The 26,990-nt window shown below is 59.6% G+C and overlaps 10 protein-coding genes across 10 annotated transcripts; all 10 read left to right on the forward strand.

The window, feature by feature from the left end:
- Positions 1 to 575: 575 nt before the first annotated feature.
- LDBPK_343490 (hypothetical protein, conserved) lies at positions 576 to 1,952 on the forward strand (the record flags this gene model as incomplete). The annotated part of the gene is made up of 1 exon (XM_003864460.1): positions 576 to 1,952. One exon carries the CDS (start codon positions 576 to 578, stop codon positions 1,950 to 1,952), a length of 1,377 nt encoding a protein of 458 aa, XP_003864508.1.
- Positions 1,953 to 3,329: 1,377 nt separating this feature from the next.
- On the forward strand, positions 3,330 to 3,881 carry LDBPK_343500 (hypothetical protein, conserved; the record flags this gene model as incomplete). Its single annotated transcript, XM_003864461.1, has 1 exon — positions 3,330 to 3,881. The coding sequence occupies one exon, from the start codon at positions 3,330 to 3,332 to the stop codon at positions 3,879 to 3,881; it is 552 nt and encodes a 183-aa protein (XP_003864509.1).
- An 842-nt stretch (positions 3,882 to 4,723) lies between these two features.
- On the forward strand, positions 4,724 to 5,632 carry LDBPK_343510 (hypothetical protein, conserved; the record flags this gene model as incomplete). Its single annotated transcript, XM_003864462.1, has 1 exon — positions 4,724 to 5,632. One exon carries the CDS (start codon positions 4,724 to 4,726, stop codon positions 5,630 to 5,632), a length of 909 nt encoding a protein of 302 aa, XP_003864510.1.
- Positions 5,633 to 6,400: 768 nt separating this feature from the next.
- On the forward strand, positions 6,401 to 7,447 carry LDBPK_343520 (hypothetical protein, conserved; the record flags this gene model as incomplete). Its single annotated transcript, XM_003864463.1, has 1 exon — positions 6,401 to 7,447. One exon carries the CDS (start codon positions 6,401 to 6,403, stop codon positions 7,445 to 7,447), a length of 1,047 nt encoding a protein of 348 aa, XP_003864511.1.
- Positions 7,448 to 8,142: 695 nt separating this feature from the next.
- On the forward strand, positions 8,143 to 9,609 carry LDBPK_343530 (serine palmitoyltransferase-like protein; the record flags this gene model as incomplete). The annotated part of the gene is made up of 1 exon (XM_003864464.1): positions 8,143 to 9,609. One exon carries the CDS (start codon positions 8,143 to 8,145, stop codon positions 9,607 to 9,609), a length of 1,467 nt encoding a protein of 488 aa, XP_003864512.1.
- A 2,980-nt stretch (positions 9,610 to 12,589) lies between these two features.
- LDBPK_343540 (hypothetical protein) lies at positions 12,590 to 13,912 on the forward strand (the record flags this gene model as incomplete). Its single annotated transcript, XM_003864465.1, has 1 exon — positions 12,590 to 13,912. One exon carries the CDS (start codon positions 12,590 to 12,592, stop codon positions 13,910 to 13,912), a length of 1,323 nt encoding a protein of 440 aa, XP_003864513.1.
- A 3,008-nt stretch (positions 13,913 to 16,920) lies between these two features.
- Positions 16,921 to 18,474, forward strand: LDBPK_343550 (hypothetical protein, conserved; the record flags this gene model as incomplete). The annotated part of the gene is made up of 1 exon (XM_003864466.1): positions 16,921 to 18,474. One exon carries the CDS (start codon positions 16,921 to 16,923, stop codon positions 18,472 to 18,474), a length of 1,554 nt encoding a protein of 517 aa, XP_003864514.1.
- A 1,361-nt stretch (positions 18,475 to 19,835) lies between these two features.
- LDBPK_343560 (actin-like protein, putative) lies at positions 19,836 to 20,639 on the forward strand (the record flags this gene model as incomplete). The annotated part of the gene is made up of 1 exon (XM_003864467.1): positions 19,836 to 20,639. The coding sequence occupies one exon, from the start codon at positions 19,836 to 19,838 to the stop codon at positions 20,637 to 20,639; it is 804 nt and encodes a 267-aa protein (XP_003864515.1).
- Positions 20,640 to 21,823: 1,184 nt separating this feature from the next.
- On the forward strand, positions 21,824 to 22,681 carry LDBPK_343570 (hypothetical protein, conserved; the record flags this gene model as incomplete). The annotated part of the gene is made up of 1 exon (XM_003864468.1): positions 21,824 to 22,681. The coding sequence occupies one exon, from the start codon at positions 21,824 to 21,826 to the stop codon at positions 22,679 to 22,681; it is 858 nt and encodes a 285-aa protein (XP_003864516.1).
- Positions 22,682 to 23,484: 803 nt separating this feature from the next.
- LDBPK_343580 (phosphomannomutase-like protein) lies at positions 23,485 to 25,266 on the forward strand (the record flags this gene model as incomplete). The annotated part of the gene is made up of 1 exon (XM_003864469.1): positions 23,485 to 25,266. One exon carries the CDS (start codon positions 23,485 to 23,487, stop codon positions 25,264 to 25,266), a length of 1,782 nt encoding a protein of 593 aa, XP_003864517.1.
- Positions 25,267 to 26,990: the final 1,724 nt, after the last annotated feature.

Raw genomic sequence — 26,990 nt, forward strand, 5'->3', positions numbered from 1 at the left:
GAGACAGCCCGTACCGTTCACATCCCGGCCCCACACCCTGTCGTGCTTTCGCTCGATGCCGCGCCTGTGTGATGACTGCGACTCTCTCTCTCTCTCGTTCAAAACGTTGTGCCCACAACGAGCACATAACTTTTCTCGCCGAGAAGTAACAGCGATGAGATGCGCACGACAGTCGCTTCTCCGTGAGTCCCGGCTGCCTTTGCAGTTCGCAGGCGACCACACGAACCCAGCAGTCAGCCAAGTGTGCGCGCCTTGCGAATCTGAAAAACGCCCTTCAGCGGTGCTGCTTGACGCGCGTGAACGTGTGCGTCGACGCTTTGCTGCCCTCTCCCTCGCTCCGCTGTACTCCTCGTTCCCCCGCACTTCTCTGTATCTCCGCCCCCGCGGGGCTTCGACGACATTCCGCGGTGCCTCACACACCCATACAGGCATGATATGAAGCCGCTTCCGAAGGCAAGGCGCACACCTTCTGGCTCGGCTGCTGCGTGCGAAGGCACCCACCCCAGGCGCACATGCGCACCAGCTCGAAACCTCCTTCCTAGGATGACTGCCTTCCCGTCGATGCCTTATCATCCATGGACGCCTCTTTCATTGTGTTTCTCGGCGCTGGAAAGTGCAATGTGGTGGTGGATCTGCCCATGTGTTTCGTGCCGAGCTCCTTGAGCGCGGCATCGCACCCTACTGGCGCTGCCGCGCAGCGCGCAGCCCTGCGCATCCGCGACACGGCGGTAAAGGAGTGCTCAGAGTGCTACCGCGCGCTGGAGGCGTATGCGGGTGGGCGACGGGTCGTGCCGCTCCCGGCAGACCTCTACGCAGCGATTGCGAGCGTCGTGCCGGCGAAGTATCACGCGCTAATGCACAACGCATCGGAGGCTACACTGGTGCCTAACTTCACTAGCGATCCAGCGCAGCTGCTTCAGATGGACATGGCTGCCTCAGACGCAGCCGGGCGAGTGGCCGACTACACGGTGGAGGTAAAACCAAAAAGCGCGTGGCAGCCACCACAAGTTGTGGGTATCGTGGCGGATGGCGTTGCTCACTGGATTGAGGAGGTGAAGCATCGCCACTGCCGCTACGCGCAGATGCTGCGGTACAAGGAGGTGCGCGACGTGGCGGAGGGGGCTCCGGGGTCTGTGGCCTCGGCAGCGCCGCACGACTCTGTGCGCAGCGCTAAGATGGGCAGCGGTCCCTACTGCCCGAACTACTTGTTTCGGCCCGCCCTCTCGTCACGCGAGGGGCTGCAACGACTCATGCACAACCCACAGAACAACCTGAAGGTGGTCAGCTACCACGCATCCCGCAAGGGCACCCACACAGGCGACCCGAAGACACTGACGGTTGAGGAGCTGAACGGCATTGCTGATGCCATCGACGCCTCGCGGGTGCTAGCACCCTTGGCCCACCTGCAGCTGTACGGCTGCGCCCCTGCAAGCGCAGATGCTTCGCCGGAGGAGGCTCAGTCGCGCTCGGTGCCCGTGCTGGACGCACATCTGCTCTACCACTGGTCTGTTGCCCAAAACAAAGAGAATGTTCAATGGATCGTCGTGGACACAGACCCGGAGACGCTCTGTAGCTGCATGTCGATCACTGACGGGGACGCTTGCAAGCGACCGAGTCGCGCAAGCCCTCGGTATGTGGCGCCAACGTTGGACTACGCAAAATGCCTCGACCGCTTTTACGTCTCCACCACAGCCAAGGACGTGTCGCTGATGATTGCTGTCTCGTGCCGTAAGAGCCAGCCGGTGGCGCCCGCGAGCGAGTGCGCGGTTCTGACCAACATTTTGCCAGAGGTGGGCGGCGGCTGCTTTGTTCGCCGCGGTGCCGACGTTTACCGTATCGGTGTGGTGGACCTGGACTCCAAAACGCACAAGTCTCTGGCTCACTACTACATGCACGACAAGGTCATTGTCAACGCCTTCGTGGCCCGCGGTAGCAACATGGGAAATGAGTGAAAAGCGAAAGACAAAGATGGGGATGGACGGGTGGCTGGGCGATAAGGCCTGCGCTCGTGTGAGTTCGTGTCTTAAGGGATACAGTGTTTTTGTTTACCGCTCAACGCTGCGGCCCTGTTGCCGCTTTCAAAGGATGGTGCCACGACTGGCACCACTTCTTTGCCCACATAGCATGACCACACAGCCGAGCTCACGCAATCGCGCAGACGTCGGCGCGCGCGCCGGGTTTCACTTTATGTTGTTCAAATGTTTTTTCTCGGCACTGTCGATGCTGTCGCATGCTCCTTGTCTGCTCTGTCGAGCTCAGCGGTTGCATCATGCGTGTCGGCCACGAACTCATACACGCTTGCACGCGTGTGCGTCCTCCCTATCTCGCTTGCGTGTGCACGGTATCCTTCTCCACGTATGAGGCGAGAGGGACACGCGCGTGCGCAAAGAGACGGGAGCACACCGCCCATCAGACGGCGCGCGGGCGCACATTCCTCTCTCCGCACAAGCAAGCGGCTCCGAACCTCTGCAGTGGCAGGGAATGCGCTTGCATTGCTTTTGTTCCGGTGCACTCGCTGCGGCGCGCTCGGAGGGGGGATCGGGTACATTGCCCGGGACGGAGGCGTAGGAAAACGTGAGTCGATGATAGCGGCGGACGCGGGTCATGGATTCCGCACGAGGTTGCTTTGGTGGTGCCTCCGCAGTGACGTGGCATCACCCGATAAAACAGGCGGCCAAGCGAGAACCGGTTGCTATCATTCGCCTTCGGGCGTCAGCGGCTGCCAGTGTTGCATCCCTGCTCGCCGGATGTGCATGCCAGATGGTGTGTGGCACTCTGCTGCTCGTCCTCGCGTTTGAGGCACATACGTGGGTCTTTCGATATGTGTGTATACTGTTTACGATGCTTGCGCCCTGTCTCACCGCTGCTTCTACGAATATGCACCCCCACCCCTCGTTCGCCATCCCCTCATGCTAATGAACTCGTCCACTCTCAGAATGCCCCTTCTGCGCCCGCTTTCTCCGCTCCTGTGCACACGGTTGGTGACTGCGCCGCTGCCATGTGCTGTGCACTTGTGTAATGTGCGGTGCTGCTGACATGCGCCGCAGGTATCACAAGTGCCAGGTGTCGTCCCCTCCCACTGTGCCTCTCTCTCTCTGTCGTTGCCCATCTAGAGTGAAGCGATTTGGCGCTGTCCGCCGAGTCCTCCACCGCGCCCCGCATTCGCTCACGTTTTTGTGTTGCCGAAGGTGCGCGGCTCGCCCATCAGCGCTCTCAGCACGCCCGCTCCCGGGGGACCGAGTTCACGTGCTGGACCCCGTGTGAAAGGGCTCTCTTCTGTGAGGAAAACCTGTGCGTATACCTCTCTTCTCTTTCTGCGACGTGACGTCATGGCGCATGGTGCTGAAGAATGCATCATGGCAGCGCCAGGCTGTGTCTACCTTACTCCTGAGCAGGAGGAGCAGCTCGTGGATCGCCTCTACACGCAGTCCCTGCTGCACAAGGAGGCTACCATGGCAGAGTTGGATGCGCGCTACTACCCTGTGGCCGCCTCGCAGGCCATCTCCCAGGAGATGCTGCAGAAGAGTGTGCAGCGCCAGGTAGATGTTGAAATGGAACGGCGACAGCAGCGCCGGAAGGAGATGGACGCCATGGCGGTTGCCGAGGCGACGGGTCACGCAAACGGCAGCCGTGTCGCCGCTTCCAAGAAAACGATGACACTGGAACAGACGGACGTCAGCGTTCGGCGCCTCTACGACGACACACTCGCGCGCAAGAAGGCGAGAAAGGCGGAGAGCGAGCGCCTCTACGCGTTTCACCCAGAGGACCTCAAGTCGGCCAAGCTGTCGAAAGCGGCGCTGCAAGAGTCCGTCAACCGCATGAGCAAGCCGAAGAAGACGGAGTTCACGATGGCGGAGGTGAACAAGATCTATGGCCTGTGAGCCTTCGCCGCCCTTTATCGTGCCCCTCATGTAGCCCCTGTGCCGGCGACGATGCGTGTGTGTCTCAGCAAGTGCTCAATCAGGCTCACACCGCCGTGCTCAGTGTTCTTTGTTGCTCGTGTGCGAGCCTTGTCCGTTTCCTTGCGCGCCTCCCGATGCCCTTGCACCCACGTGGGATGTACGCTACCTCGTTCTCTTGTGTCTGAGCCCGTTGTATTCTCTGCTGCCGGGCTGCCTGTCATCTTCCCAAACCCTTACAGCATCTTTTTCTTCGTCTTTGCCTCCTCTTCTTCCCTCCACGTGTGTTGGAGATGTGACAGGTGCACCAGTTCCGCTCGCGCGCGGTCACGCGGCGGCTCGGCTCCTTTTTTTTGGGAGGGGGGGGGTGAGCATGGGGCGGCATAACAACACGAGATGCACCATCATAGTGGATCATGCTAGTGAGGTCACCGCGTCCTCCGGTGAGCCCCCATCTCCGGTCAGCGGCTGGCTCTTTCTTTCAGCACGCATTGCTTGGCTTCATTCTCTCTGTCGGGAAGGTCCAAGATTTGACGGCGCGTCCCTTGCCACCGAGACTGGCATGGTCTGAGTTCCGTTGTTTTGTCCGTGCTGCAGGGAACACGCCGCCCCACGCCGTCTGCTCACGTCGCCGCTATTAAACATCCTCTTCTTTCTCATTCTGTTCTGTCTTCGCTTATTGGCTGTCTCGTGACCAGCGCCTAGCATTGGCGTGCCGATAAGGATTCCTGTCGCTGAGGTGGCGTCTCTCTCCGTCGCTCTCTTTCTCACTTGTCGGAGGCGGGTGCATTCATGTGAGCGTCTCTCTCTGTGACCTCTCTCTGATGTCGGAGGAGAAAAGGACGACGAGCGCCGCCCCTGAGGCGAAGTATAATGCTTACGCTGAGGCGGCAGATCCGGCCCGCTATCGTGTCGCTGACGCTCTGCTTTTCACGTGCGCGGAGCACGGTAAGGCGTGCGTTCTGTGCGTCACAGCCGGCAAGAATGGCCGCAACGGACGCACAGCTGCCGTTGGCGCCACGATCTTCTGGTTGACTTGCCCGAATCTGAACGCCATCATAGCGAGATTTGAGGGCCACCGATGCGTCCGGGCGGTGTCAGCGGCGATGGAGCAGCAGCCGTGTCTCTGTGACTGGCACGTGCAGTCGCACGACGTGTACGCGAGTCGCGCCAGGGAACTTCTCTCGCCGGCACAGTGGTGTTTTTTCGAGGCCCACTTTCTCTCCGACGATCAGCCGTCCCTGCACAAGTACGGCAATGCCGCGGTGAGCCATGCTGCGGGCATGAAGTGTCTGCACGCCCTCGTCGCCCAGACCCTGGCGGGTGTGGCGAACCCCGTTGGCTCGGTTGTGGTCAACTACATCCTCTTGCAGCATCAGCTCGTCCGTGAGGCGGCCGAAATGGGAAACACTGAGCAACACGGAGTCGAAGAGAGGCGGCTCTCGATGAAGGCTACGTTGGACAGCACACGTTTGTTTTCGGACTTCACGACGGCTTTTGTGAGGGCAGCGTCGGAGCGGGCTTGTGAGGGCTGGCATGGCCTCCGCAACGTGTCCTTCGAAGTCCCACTTCCTGAAGGCAACATGTGGGGCAAGACAGCCGTGCAATACATGTGGCGGGCCGATTCTCAGCTAGCGGCTCTCTGCCCCGATCTCTGCGCGCGGGCGCTGACGGTGCTCGTTGCGTTGGAAGGACAGTTGCGGCATCGGCACAAGAAGCACCGCATCAACTGAGACTGCGGGCACCCCGCACACGCGTCGTGGACCCTGCCAACGGGCAGGCGGCATCGCATTTCGCAAAGCTTTCTCTTGTCCTCGACACGCTTTTTTTTTTTTGGACCTGTGTACTGGCAGCTGACATGCCGAAAGGCGCTCCTTCAACCACGCTGGTGCTGCTGCCGGCGCATCCACCTCAAATGAGCGTCCGTTACCCCGTCTGGTGGTAAACAAATCTGCCTACTAATCGGGGCGTTGAGAGGCCGGTGTAGGCGTCGTGGTCGAAGGAGGAGAATGGGCAAGGGGCGAGCGCGCGGCACTGAACGAGCAACGAAAGAAGTTGAACATCGTTCCCCTTCTGCGCTCTTTCTCCGAGGTTTACTTTAATGCACTTGCAGGTACTGCGCCGGCGGCGTGCGACCCGCCGCACGACATTCCACGCCATTGCCGTGCCACGAGGTGTCTCAGACAAAGAAGTCGCAGTTAGAGGTCCCAAGTACAAGGGCGATGGGTGCGGCGATGGCCGAAGCAGCGACACTTCCATCAGTAACCGGGCAGATGCGTGCGCCGGCGAAACTGTCACCCTCAGCCCTCCTCCCTCCGCTTTCCCGAGCCGCACCAGTACATACCACTGCACCGATGCGCTTGCCATCGTGGCAACATCGAGTTTCCTTTGTTTATCTTTATAGGCCATCTGCGTGTCCGACAAAGGGAGCCAAACGCGTGCACGTTACTGAGAGCGAGCGTGGCTGCTGCGGTAGACGGTTTGCCTGTTATCGTCCGCTCATGCACCTCGCTGGAACGTCATGCGTGCGGCAGCGCGGCGCATACTTTTCCACACCGGAGCTGAGCTCATCGTCTCATAACGAGCGTAGCAGCAGCGCGTGGCCTACGGGGTCGCCGCCACAGCGGCACACGCACGCGAGTACGCCTGTGGCGACGTACATGCACGCGCCCAGCCGCGATGTTGCATTCGGGGGCCGTGCACATGTTGCCACTCACCGAAGCCGCGACACTCTTACTGCCGAACTTCAGCGCATTCGCGCGGAGGCGAACACAATTGTAGTGGAGCGCTGGTTCTGGCGGTGGGGCCTCTACGCGGTTCGCCGCGCTGCCTTGAGGCGCATCCAGCACCGCGCTCGGCTAGTTTTGTGGAGTCGTGTGGGTGCCAGGTGCTTTGCGTGGTGGCGATTAGTTGCGCAGCGGCGCCTGTGCCGCGAGGTGCTTTACCGAGAAGCCGCCGCGCGCGAACGCGCGACGTTGATTGAAGGCCTCTGTCGCGTTGCATGGGACAAGTGGCGTCAGTGGGCGCGAGTGCGTGCACGGCAGTGCGCGAGAGCTGCGCATCTGGGGCTGGTGAACCGACAGCGGCACGCACTTCTCCGATTTCGCGCATGGACGTGTCATCCCCGTCGGTGCCATCAGCTGCGGTCTGTGGAGCAGATTCGATTCTCCGCCGAGCGATCGCTGGCCCGCTTTACTCTGATCCGTTGGCGTTTGCATGCCCTAGAGAGCTACCTTGCCTTTCCACTGCAGGTGCGGGCGGCGCAGCAAGTGGCGACGGCGGCGTTTCGCGCGTGGCAGCGGCGTGCGCTCATCGGGGCCAGCATGCGGCTCATCCGCCACGAGGCGCTTTTGCACGTGGCGGAGCGGTGCTTTGACCGGTGGAGGCGATGGCTCCGGCGGCGGTTACAGGCCGCACTGCTACGCGAAGCGAACGAGGCTCGCCTTGTGCTGCGCATCTTCTCGCAGTGGGCGTGGCACCATGAGCTCCACGCGTTAGACTACGAGCAGTACGTCGCAGAACGTCATCTGCCACGCCTCTTCTCTTGATCGTCTTGAGCTGTTGTTGGCACTTGTAATGAGAGGGAGCAGGAGCCGATTCCTGGAGGGCCGCTCGGTGACTAGGGGCCGTGACGGCGTGCCGATAAGACGTGCACACCCACAGAAGCTCAAACGCGAAGGTGCGCACTGATAACTCCCTTCAGCGCTACATGGCGAAAAAAAAACAAAAGGGAAAAGACGAAAACCGACAGAAGACGCTTGACAACGAAACGCGGTGTGACCAACATGTGATGAGGCGCGGGTGAGGAGGGGTGCCTCCCTTTTTCGCCCGATCTGAGGGAAGGAGAGGGAGCGCTGCACGATACTCCACTCGCCCAGGCGCCCACCTCGTCTTCCCCTCCCCCCTCCTTGCCCCCCATCATTTCCATTGCTTTCCCCTCTCATAATAATACGGTGAAAAAAAACGTCTCCACACCTATGCGTGCGCATGCCCACACACGTGACCTCACATCGAGCAAAAGGGTTCTCCGCCGGCCTTTTCTGTTCTCTTCTCCATCAGCGCTTCCATTTGTGGACTTGTTTTTTCCGTTGGCTCTGTTCGCTGTGGCGTTGCCGTTATTCTTCGCATCCCCCTCCTCACGGCCGCTTTTCGCGTGCCTCTTCTCAAGTCACCTGCCGCGCGCGCTCTCTTCCCTTCGTCTCTGTCTCGTTGCCTTTCAGAAAGCAGGCGTCGAGAAGAGAACATGTCGTCTCTATCGGAAACGCTGTCAGAGCAGCTGATGAGCCACCCGTTCCACCGTGCTCTGGAGCTTTTCTTTGCCGCCGCGCTGGCGTATTTTCTGCTGCAACGCTTCCACCGTCGCGGGAAGGGGAAGCCACCAAATCCGATGAGCAGGCTGTCCCCTGAGGAGCAGGAACGTCGCATTGCCGCCTTTCAGTCCATTCCGTTCCGTGCCGAGTGCTCGGTGACGTCGAACGTGCCCGTGCCGGAGTACCACGGGCTGACCGAGGTGGTCGGACGCGAGGGGAGCCACATCACCATTCTGCGGCCCGGCTCATCGGAGGCGGAGGAGTGTCTAGACCTTGCCACCTACGACTTTCACTCGTTCTCAACGCTGCCGGAGGTCGTTGAAGTTGCACGGGCGGCCGTGAACGCCTACGGCGTGGGCAGTTGCGGACCTCGCAGCTTTTACGGCACCATCAAGCCGCATCTTGTGGTGGAGCAGGACCTGGCCAAGTTTCTCAAGACAGACGAAGCGGTTGTGTACAGCTTCGCATATGCCACCGTGGCCACCCTCATCTCCTGCTTTTCCGGCCGTGGCGACTATCTCGTGTACGACGACGGCGTCAGCTCCTCCGTGATGGAGGGCTGCATCCTCTCTCGCTCTGACATTCGGCCGTACAAGCACTGCAGCATGACGAGTCTGGAGGAGCGGCTCCAGGAAGTGGTGGCGAAGGACGGGTACAGCAAGCCTCACCGCCGCTTCGTCGTAACGGAGGGCCTGTTCTCATATACCGGCGAGATCTGCCCGCTGCCCCAGATCTTGGAGCTGTGCCACAAGTACAAATTCCGCCTCCTGCTGGAGGACAGCTACGGCTTTGGCGTACTGGGCGAGTCGGGGCGCGGCACTCCTGAGCAGTTCAACATCCCGACGATGGACGTGGACGTGTACATTGGGAGCCTGAGTACGTCTATGGGTGCGGTTGGCGGTTTCTGCGCTGGCGCGTCGAACATGATTGATCATCAGCGCCTCACCTCCACGGCGTACGTGTTCTCGGCATCGTTGCCCCCCTACATCACGGCGTCCGTCTCGCAGTCGCTCGCGGTGCTGGCGCGTGATGACACGTTTGTGGCCAAGCTGCGGAGACACACGAAGCGCATTCGCAGACACCTCCGTGAGGCCGGGTTCAACGCTGAGAAGATCAAGCTGGTGGACAGCATCGACGACGCCTCTCCGGTGATTCTTCTTGCGGCGGAGCGGGAGTACGTCGAACGCGAGGGGCTGGAAAAGGTGGAGAACCGTCTTCAGCGCGTCATCAATGCCCTGCAGAAGAAGAAAGTGGCAGTCGTGCGAAACGTCTTCACAACAGATGAGCCGGTGAACAACGTCTCGGGGCTGCGTATTGTGGCCAAGAGTCTGGCGACGGAGGCCGAGGTGACGGCGGCACTTGAGGCAATCGAGACTGCCGTGAAGGCCGAGTTTTCGTAGGCGGCGATGCAGCTGTAATGCCGAGTGTGGTGTGTACCCATAGCTTCGCTTGTGTGACTAACTGGAGGACGTGCACGGAGCTGACAACCACTTTCGTTTTTGTGCTAGTGCTGATGTGGTGTAGGGTTCTGGGAACAAAATGAGTTTTGCCCGCTCTGCTGTCTCCGAGCGTCCTGCACGTTGTGCTGCCCCGCGTGACTCTCGCGATGGAGGACGACCTCTCCAGGAAGTCGCACATCGGACTCCAGCAGCTCGTTTGCGTCGATCTCTTTCAATCGCTCTGAGCGTGTGTAGCCCGGCACTGGCCGCCGAATCTGTGAATGTGTAGTGCCCCCCCCCCTTTCGTAATAGAAAGTAGAGCGAACAAATAAAGGGGGAACACATGAATGACGTGAGAGGGCTGGCAAGGCTTGAGGTGCTAATACATAATGCGGCGTGCAGAGAGGCGCTGCGCAGATGGGCGCCGTCACAGGTCAAGGGAAGGGAGAAGAGATATGCGACACATGTGCTAGAAGCGAGTGTCGTCCTCTCTCCCTCCTTGTGTGTTACAGGCATCCACGAGTGACGTCGAGAACAAGCGAAGCATGCGCTGCGTTGGCGTGCCTACGCACTGCTGATGCTGCGGATGCGCAGCGCCCTCGGTACGAGACGAAATAGGCTGTTTGACGGAAGTTGTCTTCTTTTTTTTTGAGGCTTTGCACCCGCGGCTGTTCTCTTTATCGTTTTCCCCATTGATCTGCCCCACCTAGGAGCGGCCCCTCGAACCGTTGTCTCGCCCACTCCCTCCCCTTTCTCTCTCACTCACTCTCTCTGCGTTCCCCTGCTGTACCTTCGGCCTTCACGTCGGTGCGGTTCGCCGCCACACATCCCCCTTTTTTATTCCCTCTCCGTACCTGTCATGTTGTCAGAGGCTGCTCCTGCGTTGTCGCGCCCCCATGGCCGGGTGGTGGGTGAAGTGTGCACGTGTGAGAGTGAAGGTCAGGAACAAGGAAAGCGCAACAACACCATACAGAATTGGACGCATCGTCGCTCGGGCGCATGTCTGGCGCACAGGCACACGCACTCGTCTCGCAGCTCCGATTGGTGCCAGAATAACGTATGCGAACTTCTGCCGACTTTCCATCGGATGGCGAAGTGCTTATGCGCTTCTCTCGTCATGTGCCACCGAGCTGTCTGTTGCGCAGCAAGCCGCAGCGCTCATCTTTTTTCATGGTGGACAAGTAGGGCATCCGCGGGATGAATCACCGGCGGATGCTTGCTCGACGCGGCGTGTTCTCGGTGTCGCGCACATGCCTTTGCGAATCTTCTCTCTTCTCGCTGCTGACCTCCCTATCTTCCTGGTTCAGCCTTTGTTGGCATCAGTGCTTCTTCGTTTTCTTATAGTGGAACAACCTCTTCCGAAGCTTTTTGCGAGTTAGGCCCCGATTCATTCTGGTGACTCTGCGCAAACGGCCACCTATTTCCCCGCCCAGCTTGAGAGTAATAGAGTGAGGTGCGAGTGTGCGCCGCTACACCTTACTCTGCTCTCGCCGCACGCGGGCTCTTTTTTTCGCCTGGCTCCTTAAAGTGGACTCCCGCTCATACGGTCCTGCAGTGCTCCCAGCCGTAACGAACGCCTATCTTATTTGGGCATTTCTTCGCTCCCCCCTCGCGACGCTGCTCCAGAATTGTGCACATCTTTCGTTTTCGTTTCTTTGGTGTTGATATTCGTTTTCTCCCACTACACACACCCCGTCCACCATCTTTTTTTTGTTATTCTCTTCACTTGCTCCACCGAGTCATCACCGGTGGCACTCTGCAGGCGCATCCACAGCCGCACGCTCGCCCGAAGGTGGGGGTGGGGTGGGGAAGGGAGCACTTGCGCCCTGAACGTCTTTTCTGTTTTCGCCTCTCTTTTGCCTTTCCTGTTCCTTTTCCGAGCACATCTACATTCCATACGCGCTTCTCATCGCCACGCTCTACCGTAGCCGGAGCGATATTCACCCACAGCTCCCTCCCTCACTCCTCCATCATCAGAGAACAGGACCTCTTTTTCTGTTTGTGCGTGCGCGCTCTGTATCTGCTTTCCCTTTTTCAATTGTCGAGTGCTCACCTCTTCCATGTTCGTTTCTCTTTTCGTTCATCTCGTGCGTGGTTCTTGAACCTTGGAGATACGCCGCCGCAGAACGCATCTCCACCAGCCCAGATCTTGTCTTTGCTCCCATCCTAACAGACACGGAATTCCCCTGCGTCATCATTTTTTGTTGCTGACGTGCTCGCCTGTATGGATGTTTTCTTGCTGGTAATATTATGTGATGGTTGCACGTATTTCTTGTGCTTGTCTCCGCTCTTTTCCGATTTCTACTAGAGCCTTTTTTCTTTTTGCTTCCTCGCCCTGCGCTGCTCCGCCCTGCTCCTCCACACCGTCTCTACTTGTCTCCTTTCAGGGAAACTGCATGCCGATAGGCGTCCACCCCCACCCCCTCTTCCTCTACCCCTCTACCCTATCCTCGCGTGTGTGTAAAGGCCGCTTCGTGCTTGCTTCGGAGATTTCACTGTTCTCCCGTCTTCCTCCCTCCTTGAACCTTCCCCTGTAATGTGCCCCCCCCCTTCCCCTCCCCAGACCTCTCTCTTTCTCTTCCTCTCCATCGAGTTCGTTGTTTCCTCTGTCACTCGCGTCTTCGACGGCCGAGCCTGTTCACACACCCTCCCCTCTTCTTTGTCGACTTCTCATCGCGTTCGTCCCCCTCCATTCGCCGCGCGCCGCATTTCTCTGTCTTTGCGTGTGCACCAGCGTCACTGCTGCCGCCTCGCTTGCCTGCTTCCTCTGTCCGCCCGCCTCTCTGGTTCCCGTGGTGTTCCCACTGCTCTGGCACAGGGTAGCCGGTCCACCGTGTCGGGCGCAGCAACAAAAGCCATGGACAAACCGGCGCCACCGCCGCCTCCGTGTTCAACTCAGGCGCGACAGCACACGAAAGGGGGGAGAGAGTCGTGGACAACAATGGCCTTGCCCCCTGTCTTGCACCTAGGCCCGCACAAGCTGAAGCTCTTCCCTATTTGCCGCAGTGCCGAGGCCGCGCCTGGCAGGCACCGCTGCAACGACAGTCTCCTGACGGGGTTCTGCTTTGTGGGTGAGCTTCAGACGGACGCCGTCGGCCTCAGCGTCGCCAACGTCGCCGCTGACCGTGACTCCAATCGTAGAAAAGTGACCATTCTGTGGTACTACTCGCCGCTGTTCCATTTCGAACATAAGAGAATCCGGGTCGAAGAGGGCGTGATCGAGGCTGCGCTGACAAAGGAAGTAACAGCGCGCCAGCACGCCGATGCGAACTCTCCGTCACTCAAGTTTGGCGGCGCGGAGGCGGTAAAGCACGAGGATTCTTGCTCGACGCGTTCGAGTGTGGCGTCAAGCGCGGCACTCTCCGTGACCCATGCCACTGGTCTTCCAGCGCTATATCTTCGTGTCGGCAACTCCACGACATTCCGCGAGTACAGATTGGTAATAGAAGGGCAGCACAGCACAGCCCTTGGTGATTCTACAGAGCTGCGCACGCCGAGCGGTGCGGGTGTTGCTGGCGACGGCCACAATGACGTATCCGTGCATGCAGCGCACAAGCCACCAACTCTGCGACCCTTGGCCCCGAGGCGACCTACGCTGAGGCCGATCGACACGCGACCGGACGGCAACGGCTTACGAAGCACGGCGAGGCTAGCTCACAAGCGAAATGCTGCACTGAGCGGATGGCGTGCCTCCGCCAGCGCACCGACACAGTGTCACGCTGCGCCGGTGGAGGAAGAGTTGAAGGCGCTGCAGCAGCCGAGTCCTTTCAGCACAGCCGCCAGGACTGCTATCACTACTGCACCGGCGCCTCATCCACATAATGAAGGGGCCAATGTAGCGTGCGAGGCGGTGCTTCCTATGCGAATGCCCCTCTCATGCGGAGATTACTCACAGGCCTCCCCGCGCGTCCCGAACGAAGGAAATTTACCGCAGTGGGCGTCGCCTGTGGACCACTGCGAAACCCGAGAGGTGTGCGCACACAAGGACTTCCCGCACGGCAGCTTCCCTTTGAGCGCAGCCGGCGGCTCGAGTGTGTCCTCGGCGTTCCTCTCCAGCTCCCTTTGCTTATGTATGCCATCCCAGTCCCCGACCGGTGCCCTTAGCACCGCGCGCTCCGCGGAAACGGACACGAATGACCTCCACTCCTCAGCTAGGGTCAGCGGCTCCTCTGGCCGCTTCCTCTACGACGTCCACCGGCATTCGCGGGAGATCACGTGCCTCGTGTCTGCCGTCTGCACCCCACTGCCGCAGAGCACGTCTTGATTGACGCCTACGCCGGCGTCGAATTCCCGTTTGACAAGAAGCCTTGCGTTTCGCACGCTCGGCAACAGCAGCGACGGCATGTCGTGCTCTATCCACGCGCCGCACGGCTCCGCAGTCCAAGGAACGCAGTTGGAGGTAGAGCGAGTGATCGCAGCCACACCACCGTCAGCGCGGTAGAAGCCGCGCCGAGCTCCAACCAGCGGCAAAAACCCCCATCGCTGTATGCTTATGTGTGTGTGTGTGTGATGCGTTGGGTAGCCGGCTGCAGTCCTCGCTTCATTGCTCCTGCTGCTTACACCTTTCATCGGCATTCTTTTTTTTTCCAGTTCCGCGCTGTTGCGTCTTCCTATGTTCTCTACCCTTATCCCTTTCTCCCGGTTTTCTCGCTCACAGGCACCGACTGTCGTTGGGGGCTCTTGCACGACTGGCATGGGCCGGCCTCCTGTAATATCATATGTGCATACGTGTGTGTGTGTGTCGTCATGTTTATGTGGCGCCGTGCGTCGACCGGAGGGAGGTATCAGTGAGGCGGCAGAGACCAATGTCAACGGTCGCGCTAGCCACTGACACATTGGCGCGAGGGTTTTCGCGTGTGGGGGGCGGGCCGGCGAGCAGTCGGGCAGGCGGTGGAGAGAAATAGGGGAGGGGGGATGGCCCGAATAACGAGAGAGGAGTGAGTCAGTTTAAACGCCTGGCCTGCCACATATTTTTTCTCTTCGCTCTCGCTTACGAGAGGGTTCTTATTTTTTTTTTCTTTTCGGAGGTGATGGTCGGTGCGGCTGTTCAGCGTATCACTTCTTTTTTTGTGTGTGTGTTCCCATTTCGTGGATATCGTCATGTGCTACACTGAAGCCGACGTGCATCTCTCTCTCTCTGCAGGTGTGTGTGGGTGCTTGCATGTGCGGCTTGTGTAAAAGGGCGCTTAAGAACTCTGGTTGGTTTTCTTATCCACCACCCACCCCCTTTGACATGACTGCTCCCCTTTTATCGGTTGTTGTTGTGGCTGTCTTTGCCCCCCCCCCCTCTTCCCTCTTTTTTTTTTTGTTTGTGAAGTCTCCATGTGCGCTCACATTCTCCTCCTTGCGTGTCTGCGCTAATGTACTGCGCACACCTTCACCATGTGCTCTGTCCTTCCACTCTCTCCCTCTCACTGCGAATCTGGCACGAGGGTCGTGTCTGTGTGTATGCGTGCGCGTTCTGAGTTCGCCGCGTGCTTTGTTTTACATCTCTTCACCACTTGCAAGGATGATGTAGTTTTCCTTTCATCTCTCTCCGCCTTCCACCTCTTACTCATCCCGTCTCCCTGTTGACTCTTGTTTTTCTCTGAATGAGTTTCGCTTGTCTTCACGCGGGATCAGCGTGACTGCCGTTGCGCGAGGTCGAGGACGGCACTACCGAGTACCTCATCACCCCTCTAGCTCGAGGTCGCTCTCTCCATATCGAACTGTTTTTACGCAGTCGTCTCTGGGACCTGTGCGACACGCTCCCTCACGTTACTTCATCGTTTGTCCCTCACGCATTCGGTGCATTTTCTTTGTATGTCGGCTCGTTACTTCGAACCTGTTGTGTGTGTGTGTCGGCGTGGCTGCGTGTGTCTGCTTCTCTTTTATGCTCAAAGAAGAGATGTGTGCCACCACATAGCGGCCCTATGCTCGGTGATGGCGTGCAAACCTGGTTGAACCCATGCCACATGTGTGTGTGTGTGTGTCTGTGCATGGGCGTGTCGGCTGTGCTCGTGGCCGCTTTTTTTATTCTGCGCCGATGGAGGAGTGCTTCTCTCCCTCTCCTTTCCTTTTTGACTTTGCTGCGTAGTGTGGCTCTCGCTACTGTCTTCTCAACAATTGCAGCAGCGGAGAACTGCATCAGGCGAACGGACCACAGCTGCAGGTGGCGACGAGTGAAAACTCGCCGTTGCTACTCGGGTAGCTGTCGCAGTGCAGGTGCACTCTTTCTGAGAGTCACCGCCGATTTGCGAGTTTGGGTGCGTGTATTGCCATTGACACCTATCCCCTTCTCTGCGCATCAGCCGTGCACACCGTCTTTTTCATGGTGCCGTGCGCCGTGGTTCGCGCACTGACTCGGTGTCGGTTCGCACCCAACATGACGCGTGCACGAGACATGAGGCGGTTCAGCCGCCAGGGTGTTTCTCTTACGCTCTTCCTCTTGCTTGTCGCCTCCGACGTCTTCGCCTTTGCTCGATTTCCCGACTTACTGCCAACAGAAGCTCAGGTGCGTGTCACTGGTGAAGCGTGAGCTGGAAGGAGATTGCACATCGCCGGCAGTCTTCCATCGATGCACACGCCAGCGCACCCGACTTCATGCATGCAGACCAGAAAGGAAGTAAACCAACGCATACACGAGCACATCACTACACACAACGCACATACGCCTCGCCTTCCTCTCCCCTACTCTAGGATCGGCACTGGAAAGAAACAAAGAGCGGCGGTACCGGTCCGCCGTTCTGCTCTCCCATCCACTGCGTGTCTCTTGTCCACAAAGGAGAAGACGCGGAAAGAATCCCACTTCATGCTTGACCGCCTTGCCCGGATACACAGAGAAGAAGTGAAGCATCAAGCACACTCACGCACCCGCCCTGCCATAGAAGGCTCCTGCGAACGGTATCGGCGGCACATCATAGAGTAACTCTGACTTACGCGTGCCCCTCACTCCTTGTCCGCCATCCACCCCATTCCGCCCCCCTTTCCCACACTTCTGCTTTCCAACCTTATTGGTTTCTTCTGTTCTTGGGGTGACACCCCGTCTTTGCATCTCTCTCGTGTTGCGAAGGCAGCGCCTGTGGGGCTGCGCGGAAGTCCGTTTTCCTCACTTGCCTCGGACCTCCGCTTTCTCGTTCTGCCTCACCTCCCCCTCTCTTCGCCGCCGTTTCGGCTGCCGCCACGATGAATGGCACTCGGCGGTTCTCGGCGGCACCGGTGAACTTCGACCGCTTCATCGCGCTCACCCGCTCGTACTCTCGCAGTTTGTCTCCTGACAGAGAGCTTGATCAAATGCTGCGGCCGTTCCAGGGCCGGGCAACGGCATCGACGAGCGCTGCCACTCGCGAGTCTACAGCCAGTAGAGTGGCGACTCCGCAAGCGCGCCATCAGCAGATGCGCAAGGGTGAGCTCATCTACAAGGAGTTTGTTTCGACGGAGGCGCGAGACGGGAAGCCGTACTGCGGGACCGCCCAATCCGTTTCCATGACGCAGAGCATGACGGCGGCCAATACAGTTTCCTCCGCTCGTGCCGCCACATCAACGCCGCGCAGTGTCTCCGGCGGCGCCGCCGCGTCGACCTCTGCTGTTTCGACAGGCTTCTCTTACCTCGTCCTCGACGGCTGCTCGTTTGGGGAGGAGACACAGGAGCTGAGGCCGGGCTCGTACTCTGCAGACGAAGTGGACCCCCTCCTTCAAGCGGCCATGCAGCTGGGCAGCCCCCTCTACGACCCTGTCAAGCGGCAGTTTGTGTGCTGGCAGCTACACGTTCTCGAGAAGCGTCCACGCGCTGCCTACGGCGATGTGGAAGGCGTCAGTTGCGACTTCTGCGGCCACACCGATTGGCTCGATGGATTGGCCGAGCGAGCGACGACCTCTCCTTCAGCGAGCGGAACGGTGGTGAATGATGAAGGGAAAAAGGATGCCACGGCGCCCTCAGCAGCAGCATCTTTCACTGCGCACGCGCGCTTTTTCTACAACTGCTCCGCCTGCCAGGTGGACATATGTCAGGCGTGCTTGGAGGAGGTGCGGTCTGATGAGCGTCTTCACGTGCCATGCTTTCAGTGTCAGCGCTGCGGAGGCTACGAAACGCGCCAGAATGCGCCGTTGCATCGGTGTGCGGAGTTGACCCTGATCTCAGACGACGACGAAAGGCGCACAGGGGTGCAGGCGTTGCTGACATCGCCGAGCAGAAACGCGGATGCTTCACAGGCACTGCCGGCGGCACCCGCGACGACGTCTCCAAAGTGCAGGGGCGTGCCGGCCGGAAGGCCCGTACGTCTCGGCCTCTGCCGACGATACCAGCAAGCGGCGAAAGGGGTGGCGGCGCGAGACACAGAGATCGCTGCCCATGCCGGGAAGATCGCCAACTCGGCTCCTCACCGAAAACGCAAGCGATCTTCTCCGGAAAGAGTCCCCGTGGCAAAGCAGCGACCCGAGAAGACGACCAACGACACCGCAGAGGTGTTTCTTGTCGGTGACGTCACCGACAAGTCATGCCGGAAAGTGAAGCCAGCGTCTGCGAGCGCTCTGCCGAAACCTGCGCCAGCAAAGCAGGAAGGGGACGACGGAGACGGCGACGCGTCACGAGCCCTTATGGAGGCTGCAATTCTCCCCTTCGCGGGATACGAAGTGCACCTCACCCCTCGCACCGCGGAGGAGGTGGGCGAAGTGGACCGTATCGCCAGGGAACAGCACCTCGTATGCTCACCGCTACCGTCGCTGGCGAAGACATGTGTGTTCAACTTCGCCACGCGCCTCGCTGCCGAGACTTGCGTCGATCGCGCCACTGCGGCATCGCTGGACGCCATCCTGAAGCGGAGGGTGAAACCTGTGTGCCGCACGTGACCTACTTTTTCAGCTCCCTGTTCGACCCTTGTCTAGGTGCCGTGCCGGGCGCACGTGGCGGTGTACTCGGGTGTCGGCGAAAGGTGTGCACCGGTACGTAAGCGTGAGCTTCCATTTTTTTTTCGCTCGCTGTTGTGTGCCGCCGTCGCGGCTCATTTGATCTGGTGAACGGACGCGGTCTCGCGCATGGTGCAGTGGCGTCGTTTGGCTGTGCTAGTGGGTATACGCGCCGTCTACGCGCAGGCGATCGAGAGGAGAAAGGGAACGTGCATATCAAGGAATGATGTCGCCGCGCTGTGGTTGGCTGTTCGCAAGCCTAGGCCATCGCTGATAGCGGCTATGGAGGGGTCAGATGGTCACTACGTGGAGCTTAAGTGTGTTTCTGGGAGTGGAGATGGAGGCGCCACTTCTGATAATGCTCGCCTTGGAAACAGAGAGGTGCATCGGTGATCCTGCGCAATTCGCTCTAGAGCGGATGCCCACTGCCGTTTGTACCCGAATGCCCTCCCTCTCTTTGCCCCCTTCAGCTGCTCTCATCTCTCCTCATTTTTCTGCCTGTGCCTCTCGCGGTATCCCTCTCTCACTGCCTCTATCTGGAACTGAGGGTGTGCTGACGCCGCAACGCTTGTCTCATGTCTGTGTGTGCGTGTGTGCCCGCATTTGACGTTTTCTCTTTTCATTTTCTCAAGTCTGAACGACTCAAGCGAGTTTGGTGCGTTGCCCTTGCCTTTAGGCCGCGCTTCATCCCCACTTCTCCCCCTCCCCGCTCCGCCGTCGTCGCTTCCATTGCTTGCGGTGTCGTTCTTGTGGCGGTATTTCGATTGGGTCCGTGTGCACCCCTCAAAGGGCCACGAAGAGCAAGCGCGTGTACATGCTCGAGATTGGATGAACAGAAAATGTCTGTGGTGGAAGTTGGTACGTTTAACGTCCGTGCGGGCTACATCGGCGACGCGACGTGCACCCGGTGTGTGCCGGCACTGCGCGCCGCGGCCGCCCCAGAGGAGGTGGATCTCATCTCGCTTCTGTACGCCGCCGGCAAGAGCCTCGATGCGGTGCCGCTGCCGTCGTCTTCCGACTTTGCGAACGAGGAAGCAGGAGGGCCTGCCGACCCCTTGCTGAGTCAAGGCAGTGGCGCACACTCAAACGCGCTTCTACCGCTGTGGAGTCTACGCCAAGTGGAGAGCTATCCGAAGGCGCACATAGACTCACTGCGTCGACTAAAGCGGGACGTGTTGGAGAACGCTGAGCAGGACCCGCTCTGCCTCGTCTTGCCCGAGGTCTGGCACGAGCGGATAGACGTGTTGGAGGCGCTGTTTCAGCTCATCCTCGAGGCCCCAGGCCTCACGACGGCTCTCTACTGCATGCGCCCTAGTGTGGGATGGACTTTTGCGTCTGGCGCCGCCTCGAGCATCGTGCTGGATGTGGGGCACAGCCGCACAACTGTTACTGCTGTCTTGGATGGCTATGCACTGCGCCACTCCGTTGACACGATCCCCGTCGGCGGTGACGCCGTCACGGCCCAGTACAGCGAGCTGCTCAGCAAGCACCGACCCGTCGTCGAGGCGGCCGCGCCAGCGTTGTCACATAGCACGGTGCGAGAGATTTACTGGCGTGATTGGGTGGCCGATGTAAAGCACTGCTTGGCACGCGTGCTGCCGTATCAGGGCGACACCGGCGGTGTCGCGTCTGCTGCAGGGAAGGGGTCTGCGTCAACAGCAGTCAAGGAGGCCACCGTGCGCGCTGTAACAGACTTGCAGGCGCCGGATGGCACACGAGTGCATCTTGACGAGCGCACAGCTGCTCTCCCGTTCGAGGTGTTCTTCAGCGCAACCGGCGACGAGAAACGGAACGTGGCGACTCTGATGGCCATGTGCAAGCGACGGATGGACCCGGAGTGGCAGCTGCACACAGTGCCGCACTTGCTTGCTGGTGCCGGCAGCCTTGTGCCGGGCTTCCGCGACCGCGTGGTTGGGGAGCTGAAGGCACAGGATTCCTCCTACTTCCGCTATGAACGGGATGGGGTGCTGAACGTGGCGCAGACCGCCGATGGTGCGTGGGTGGGGGCGTCCATGGCCGCCTCCAGCTCGTCCTTTGAACCACTCTGGGTGACACGGGGGGAATGGGCTGAGGAGGGCGCCTCGGTGCTGTACCGCAAGCTCTTCTAGAGCGCGGTTTTCCATGGAGGCGCATAGCAAAGAGAGAGAATAAACGAAAGAGCTGCGTGAACTCCTCACGGCGGACTCGTCCCCTCATCCCCACCTCCTTCTTTCCCTCTCCGCATCTTTCCGGCTGCTTCCCTGCGAATGTGTCAGACGGGGTACGAGGCCAAAACGAATGGCCCCTGTCGCTGTGCTTTCTAGAAGTGCGTGCTTGCCCTGTCGTCAGCATCTTCTGCCTTTTTGATTGTGCCGTGAAGAGGACGAAGATGCCATGAATGTGTTCCTTGTTGTTAGGTTGAACAACACAGAGTTCACCTTTGCCTGCTCATGTGGAGTGTGTGCGCACGCCTGTGTCGGCGTATGCGGCACCTCTACCTTTTTTTTTCGTATCTTATTCTTCTTAATCTGTCGTGCTCGGCCGCATGCCAGTTCTTGACATCTCGCGGAAGAACGACACTCTGACAAACGCTCGATATATATATCTATGAGTGCTCCGCCGCGCTGCCCATCCTTCGTTGACGGTGTCTGCTCGTTTACCTGCCGCTGTTTCTCTCTCGATCGGAGAGTGTGTGCGTAATGCCGAATGAGCGGCCAACCGAAACCGGCGCAGTATGGGCGTCTGAAGCACAGTGCGAGCCCGGCGAGGTCGCAATGCGCCAAGCGGGCAGAGCGAAGCGGGGTGGTCTCTTTTCCTTCTCCCTCCCTTCCTTCCCACTAGGACTGAGACGTGCATGCTAGCCGCATCAGCTGCTGCTCTCCTTCCGTCCCCGGCTGCGTGCGACTTACAGCGTGATGTGACACCCTATTCTCCTTCTTATCGCGGCCTTTCGTGTTTCTCCTTCGATTCTGCTTTCCGCTGCTCGCCCCTCTCCTCCCCCTTCCCACAACCAAAAACAAAAATGTTGGGTCTGCCCCGTGCGGTGCGCGGAGGGACACGCGCGCTCCTCCGACAACCTTTGTGCGCAGCGGTGAACCGTACTTCCGTCTTTGGAAGCCCTTCCTATCTTTCGTTCAAGTCGCCGCCGCCGCCGTCTTCCCCCCTCCCCTCACGCACAACAACCGCGTTGGCCCACAAGCGGCCGACTCCAGCCCCTTTTTGTGGCGTGACGAAGCCTTTTCTGCATCACCGAAGAGACGTAATTTCAGCGGCTCCCGCGATGTCGCCGAGACGCACCGGGGCAGTCGCGGTGATGGAGCGCCGCAGTGAATGGCTGGCTTCGTTGCGCTCCACGTTGCCTCAGTTTAGCAAGCGTTCCGCCGCGCCACTGGAGCGTGGGCAAGCCGCTGCCATTCTCGGCTCTGCACCCCGACGCACTCTGGAAGAAGCCGTTAGCTCTCACAACACCACGTCCTCTTTGCTGTTGCCATCCCAGTGGCGTGAGCAGGCCACGCAGCGGCTCATCACCACCCTGCATGGCATCGTGCCGCCGCTGCAGGTGCAGCAGACAGATTATTTTCTCTGCTCCCTCATCCACCCCTCCTATGTGCAGGTGAGCACAATGCGCTGTGAGAGTGACGCGTTGCGCAGAAGGGTGCAGCAAGAGCTTCGTCGGACTGTCTGCATGCCGCTGGAGTTGACGATGACTGGATCCAAGAGTCTGCGCCTTCTGCGGGAGTTGACCCACTACGTCGAGCAAGGTGCGGCAGCTGCAGCCGCATCCGCACGGGCGAGAGCAACTCTACCGGCTGCGCCAGTAGCTGAAAAAAGCGAGGAGCGATATCCGTCGTGTGGGCCGGCGTCGTGGTCGTCTTACCCTCTCGATGCCTCGTGGCCAGAGCTGAACGGCGCAGACAGTACCGCATTTGTGCAGGCGTTCCGGCGGGCTGGGCTCGAGTCCCTTGTGCTCTACGACAAGAGCTTCTTCGCTCCCTCTCCGACCTCTACGGATATCAATGGCACCGGATCTGCCGAGGTCTCCTTGGCCGCCTTCACCGCCCTGTGCGGCAGCATTGAACTCGTCTCTGGGTGGTCCAGCTTGTTGCAGTTTGTGGACCGCGTGGCCGGCGAGCAGCGTGGCCTCGAACGCACTACTGACGACCACGAGTAGGAGGGTGGCTGTGCTGGTGCGCGTGCGGTGGTACCGTCGCTTCGGCGTCCGCTTTTGTCCCTCTCTCATGCCGTTTGTTGTATGCCAGGCTGGTTTCATGCGCACCTTTCGCCGGCGGGGGTAGGAGAACGGACAGCATGGCACAGAGGAGTCATATCGCTTCCACGGCCAACGGCAATAATGGTCGCAGGAATGCGGCGGTGGGTGGACGCGCGCATGCGACGCGGCGGCAGGACGCGGATCAAGGAATGAAAAGCATTACGTGCGCTTGCAGCGGCATGTTACACATGCCCTGTGTGCTGCGGCTGCTCCAGTCATGAGTTTACGAGGACATGCGTGCTTCGGTGACGTTCCTGCGCGCTCTTCCGTAAGGCTGCAACCGTCTGCCTCTTTTCTTTCCCGCGTACGTGCACCCTCTCTCACACACACAGAGCCGCCCGGTCTTTCCTGTCTACACCTTTCTCTCTCACTTGTTGGCATCTCAACTCCGACTGTAAATCCGTGGCGCACAGGAGAGTGTTTCACTTTTCTCTACCCCAACTGCACTTGCTCGAGGAGGAGCGGCGGCGCTGCGCGCTGCTTGTTCGCCACATGCTACTGACCCCATCGCCTCTTCCCTTTTCAATGTACTCCACACCTGTGCCCCCTTCCCTGTCCTTTCTATGTTGCTGCGCCTCCACCCCCCTTCCTACAACTGTGCGCCTTACATCCGCACCCCCTCTTCATCCGCTGCAGCTGCCGAACATCTCTGGGGCTGTTGACTGTGAGCCTCAGGGAAGAGAGAAACACGAACCAAGTTAATCATGTTATCCCTCGATGCGAAGGTGGAGCAGTGGCTGGCCTGGGACCGTGATCCGGCTACGCGTCAGGTGATCGAATCCCTGGCAGCCGAGAAGGACACGGCGGAGCTGCGACGCCGCCTCGAGACGCGCATGAAGTTCAGCACCGCCGGCCTGCGGTCTACCATGGGGGCCGGAAGCGCTCACATGAATCGTCTCACGGTGCTGCAGACGGCTCAGGGGCTGGCGGCGTACGTGAAGCAACAGTTCGCCCCCGCGGAGCTCTCGCGCGGCGTCGTCATCGGCTACGATGGGCGACATCACAGCCGCGAGTTTGGCGAGATCACAGCCACTGTCATGCATCAGCAGGGCATCAAGACGTACCTGTACCGCCACTGCATCCCCACACCGTTTGTGCCGTACGGCGTCAGGTTCTTTAAAGCGTTGGCCGGGGTGATGGTGACGGCCAGCCACAACCCTAAAGAGTACAACGGCTTAAAGGTGTATTGGTCGAACGGGGCGCAGATTGTCGCCCCGCTGGATGCGTCGATCGCCGCCAGCATCGAGGCGAACCTCACTCCTCTCGAGTCTTCGTGGGCCCCGTTCACCGCGACCGACCACGTAGACCCGTACGACGTCGTTTTCGAAGACTACTTCGCCACGCTGCGCTCCTCCTACGCCCCGGCCAGCGACGCGTCCGCCGTGCGCTTCACCTTCACCGCCATGCATGGTGTAGGGACCCGTTTCACGACGCATGGGCTTCGGCACGTGCTGGGGCTTCCTGCGTCGCACCTCAGTGTTGTGGCAGAGCAAGCCGAGCCGAACCCGGACTTCCCTACCGTGCGCTTCCCGAATCCGGAGGAGGGCCAGTCGGCGTTAGCCTTGTCCTTTGCAACGGCAGAGACCTACGGCGCTTCCGTCGTGCTTGCGAATGACCCGGATGCCGACCGCCTCGCCGTGGCGGAGCGTCTTCCCAATGAGGAGGGGTGGCACATATTGACGGGCAACGAGATCGGTGCACTGCTGGGGTGGTGGGCAATGGAGCGAGCGCGGCGGCAGGGCATCGCGCTCGAGCGCTGCCTGCTGATGTCGACTGTTGTCAGCTCGTGCATCCTCAAGACGATGGCGGCCAGGGAGGGGGCGCAATACTCGGAGACACTGACGGGCTTCAAGTTTATGGGCAACAAGGCACTGGAGCGGAAGGCGTCGGAAGGGTTGCAGACGCTCTTTGCGTACGAGGAGGCTATTGGGTTCATGTGGGGCGAGCGGGTGATGGACAAGGACGGCGTGACGGCTGCGGTCGTTGTCGCCGACCTCGCCTGCTACCTCCGGAAGGAGAGGCGGCGCTCGCTGGTGGAGCACCTGCAGAGCTTGTACCAGCAGTACGGCTACCATTTCACGCACAGCTCCTACATGATGATAGATGACCCGTCACGGACTAAGGTGCTCTTGCAGAGCATCCGTACTGCGGCTTCAGGGGATTACCCCTCTCAGGTGGCGGGGCGGCCAGTAACGCGCGTGGTAGACCTCGCGGCGCAGGTAGACACGGCTGCCCCGTCTCGACGGCCGTCTCTCGGCAAGACGCCCATGATCACCTTTCACGTGGGCGGCGGCATGAGCATCACTATTCGAGGCAGCGGCACGGAGCCGAAGATCAAGTGGTACGCCGAGCTGGTGACCAAGGACGCGGCGGGACAGCAGGTGCTGAACGCTTTCGTGGCAAAGGCCGTGCACCAACTTACGCAGCCGCACAAGTTCGGTCTCGTCATGCGCCCCGAAGACGCGGAGACGTTTAGTAAGCTCTAGCGTTTTCCTTCTCCCCATGTACTTGTCCCACCCACTTTTGTAGATGGGATCGTGCGTGTGTGCGTTTCCTGTGCAATTTCAGAGCGATCCGTGCGCGAACCTACCCGGCCGAAGTATTGTACAAGAGGGCGAGGCACACACAAGCCACGTCCGTCTCTAGTGCTCCCTCTCGCGCCCCCGCCCCCACCCTTTTTTTTTTTGGGGGGGGGGGTGGCGGCTACGGCTCCTCCTTTTCCTTCCTTGCCTTTTCCTTCCTCAAGACGTCTTCTGAGCCACGGCGCGTTGCTGGGGCTGCCACTTGCCTATTGATTGCTTCTTCTTTGCACTCGCTTATGCTTACCTACAACGCAGTCCTTCCTCCCCGCCCACCCACCCTCAACAGTGACGGCCAAACTTCGCGTCTCTCACTCGCTCTCCCTTTTTTTGTTGTTCTGTCGTGATCGGGAGAAAAAAAAAGGAAAGGGGATACTTGTGCCAGGTGCGTCAGGGTGTGTCGCGCCGCTCTTGGACTTAGTTGTATTGCTATGGCTTCTCCTATCGTTCTTTTTTTTTGTTGTTGTTCGCCGCAAAGATGTCGGTGCTGCCGTTGCACTGTTGCTCGAATAGCGGCACTGAGAGCATCGCCTGATGCGCATCGTCTACAGCACCCCATTCCTTCACTCGTGTGCTCCTTCTTTGCTTCGTTTCCGTTGCTGTCCTCCTCTTCTCGCCGTTTGCTGCTGTGATGTTGCCATGCGTGTTGCTGAGAGGTTTTCGCACCGAAACACCACGCACACGCACACACATACACACGCGCACATGCGCCTGCGGTGCGTGGTCAGAGCACGCAAGGTAACAAAAGAAGAATGGTTGAAAGCGAAACGCAACGAATACGCGAATATGTGCCGCGTCTGCCGCCACCATGCGACAGAGGTCTGACACCGACTCGCTCGTTCCCAGCGCGCGGACGTTCCGAGAGGTGCCCTGTGTGCCATATTGCCCCTTATTGTGCTGATGCGTGCGGGTGCGACGGCGAAATGGGTTCCTTTAGCATCGCAGATCCTCCCTTCCGCAGTTGAAATGCGGCTTTTGCTCTTCCCTTCATGATCTCCGCTGATGGCTTCTCCGCTCATCTGCGCTCCGCCTCCGTTCTCCTCGTACCTGTGGTTTCACCGCCCGAAGCAGCACTACAGACGTGCGTGTGATCTTGTTGCGTAGTCGCACGTACGTCAGCAGGGGGTTCTGTGCGCATCTTCGGCTCAACGGCAAAAGGAAAGAAGCAAGGCGCAGTTACACCTGTGCTACCTTTGATCTCTGCGCAGACGAGGCCTCTCCAACCACTTGTGGGTGTCTCCGGCGTTGTTCTGTGCTCGCACCCGCACGCACTCGGCGGACATCGATAGAAAAGCGTACGGGGCCCCAGTCAAAGGCCATCTACTCACCTTAGCGTATCCGACGGTACAAGATTGATAAAAGGCACAGATCGTGGTGCATACGCTTGCGCTTGGTTTGGGTAGCTGTACGTCTCCTGGAGGCAGGCTGGCCGTCCTGGAACTCTTTCGCTCGAGAGAGGGTGGCCATTGCGATCCTCGGAGCCTCTTATTGGTTCATCCCCCTCCTCCTTCCGCCTCCCCGACCCCACTCATCCCGCTAGCGCGTATTACACGTCGCACCCTCCGCACCCTGTGACTCCCCTCCCACACCACTGTCGTCTCGGTAGGCGCGGCGGCGGAGGGGTGATGCTG

This window comes from Leishmania donovani, chromosome 34, assembly GCF_000227135.1.
Source record: "Leishmania donovani BPK282A1 complete genome, chromosome 34".
In the NCBI taxonomy this organism is placed as follows: Eukaryota; Euglenozoa; class Kinetoplastea; order Trypanosomatida; family Trypanosomatidae; genus Leishmania; species Leishmania donovani.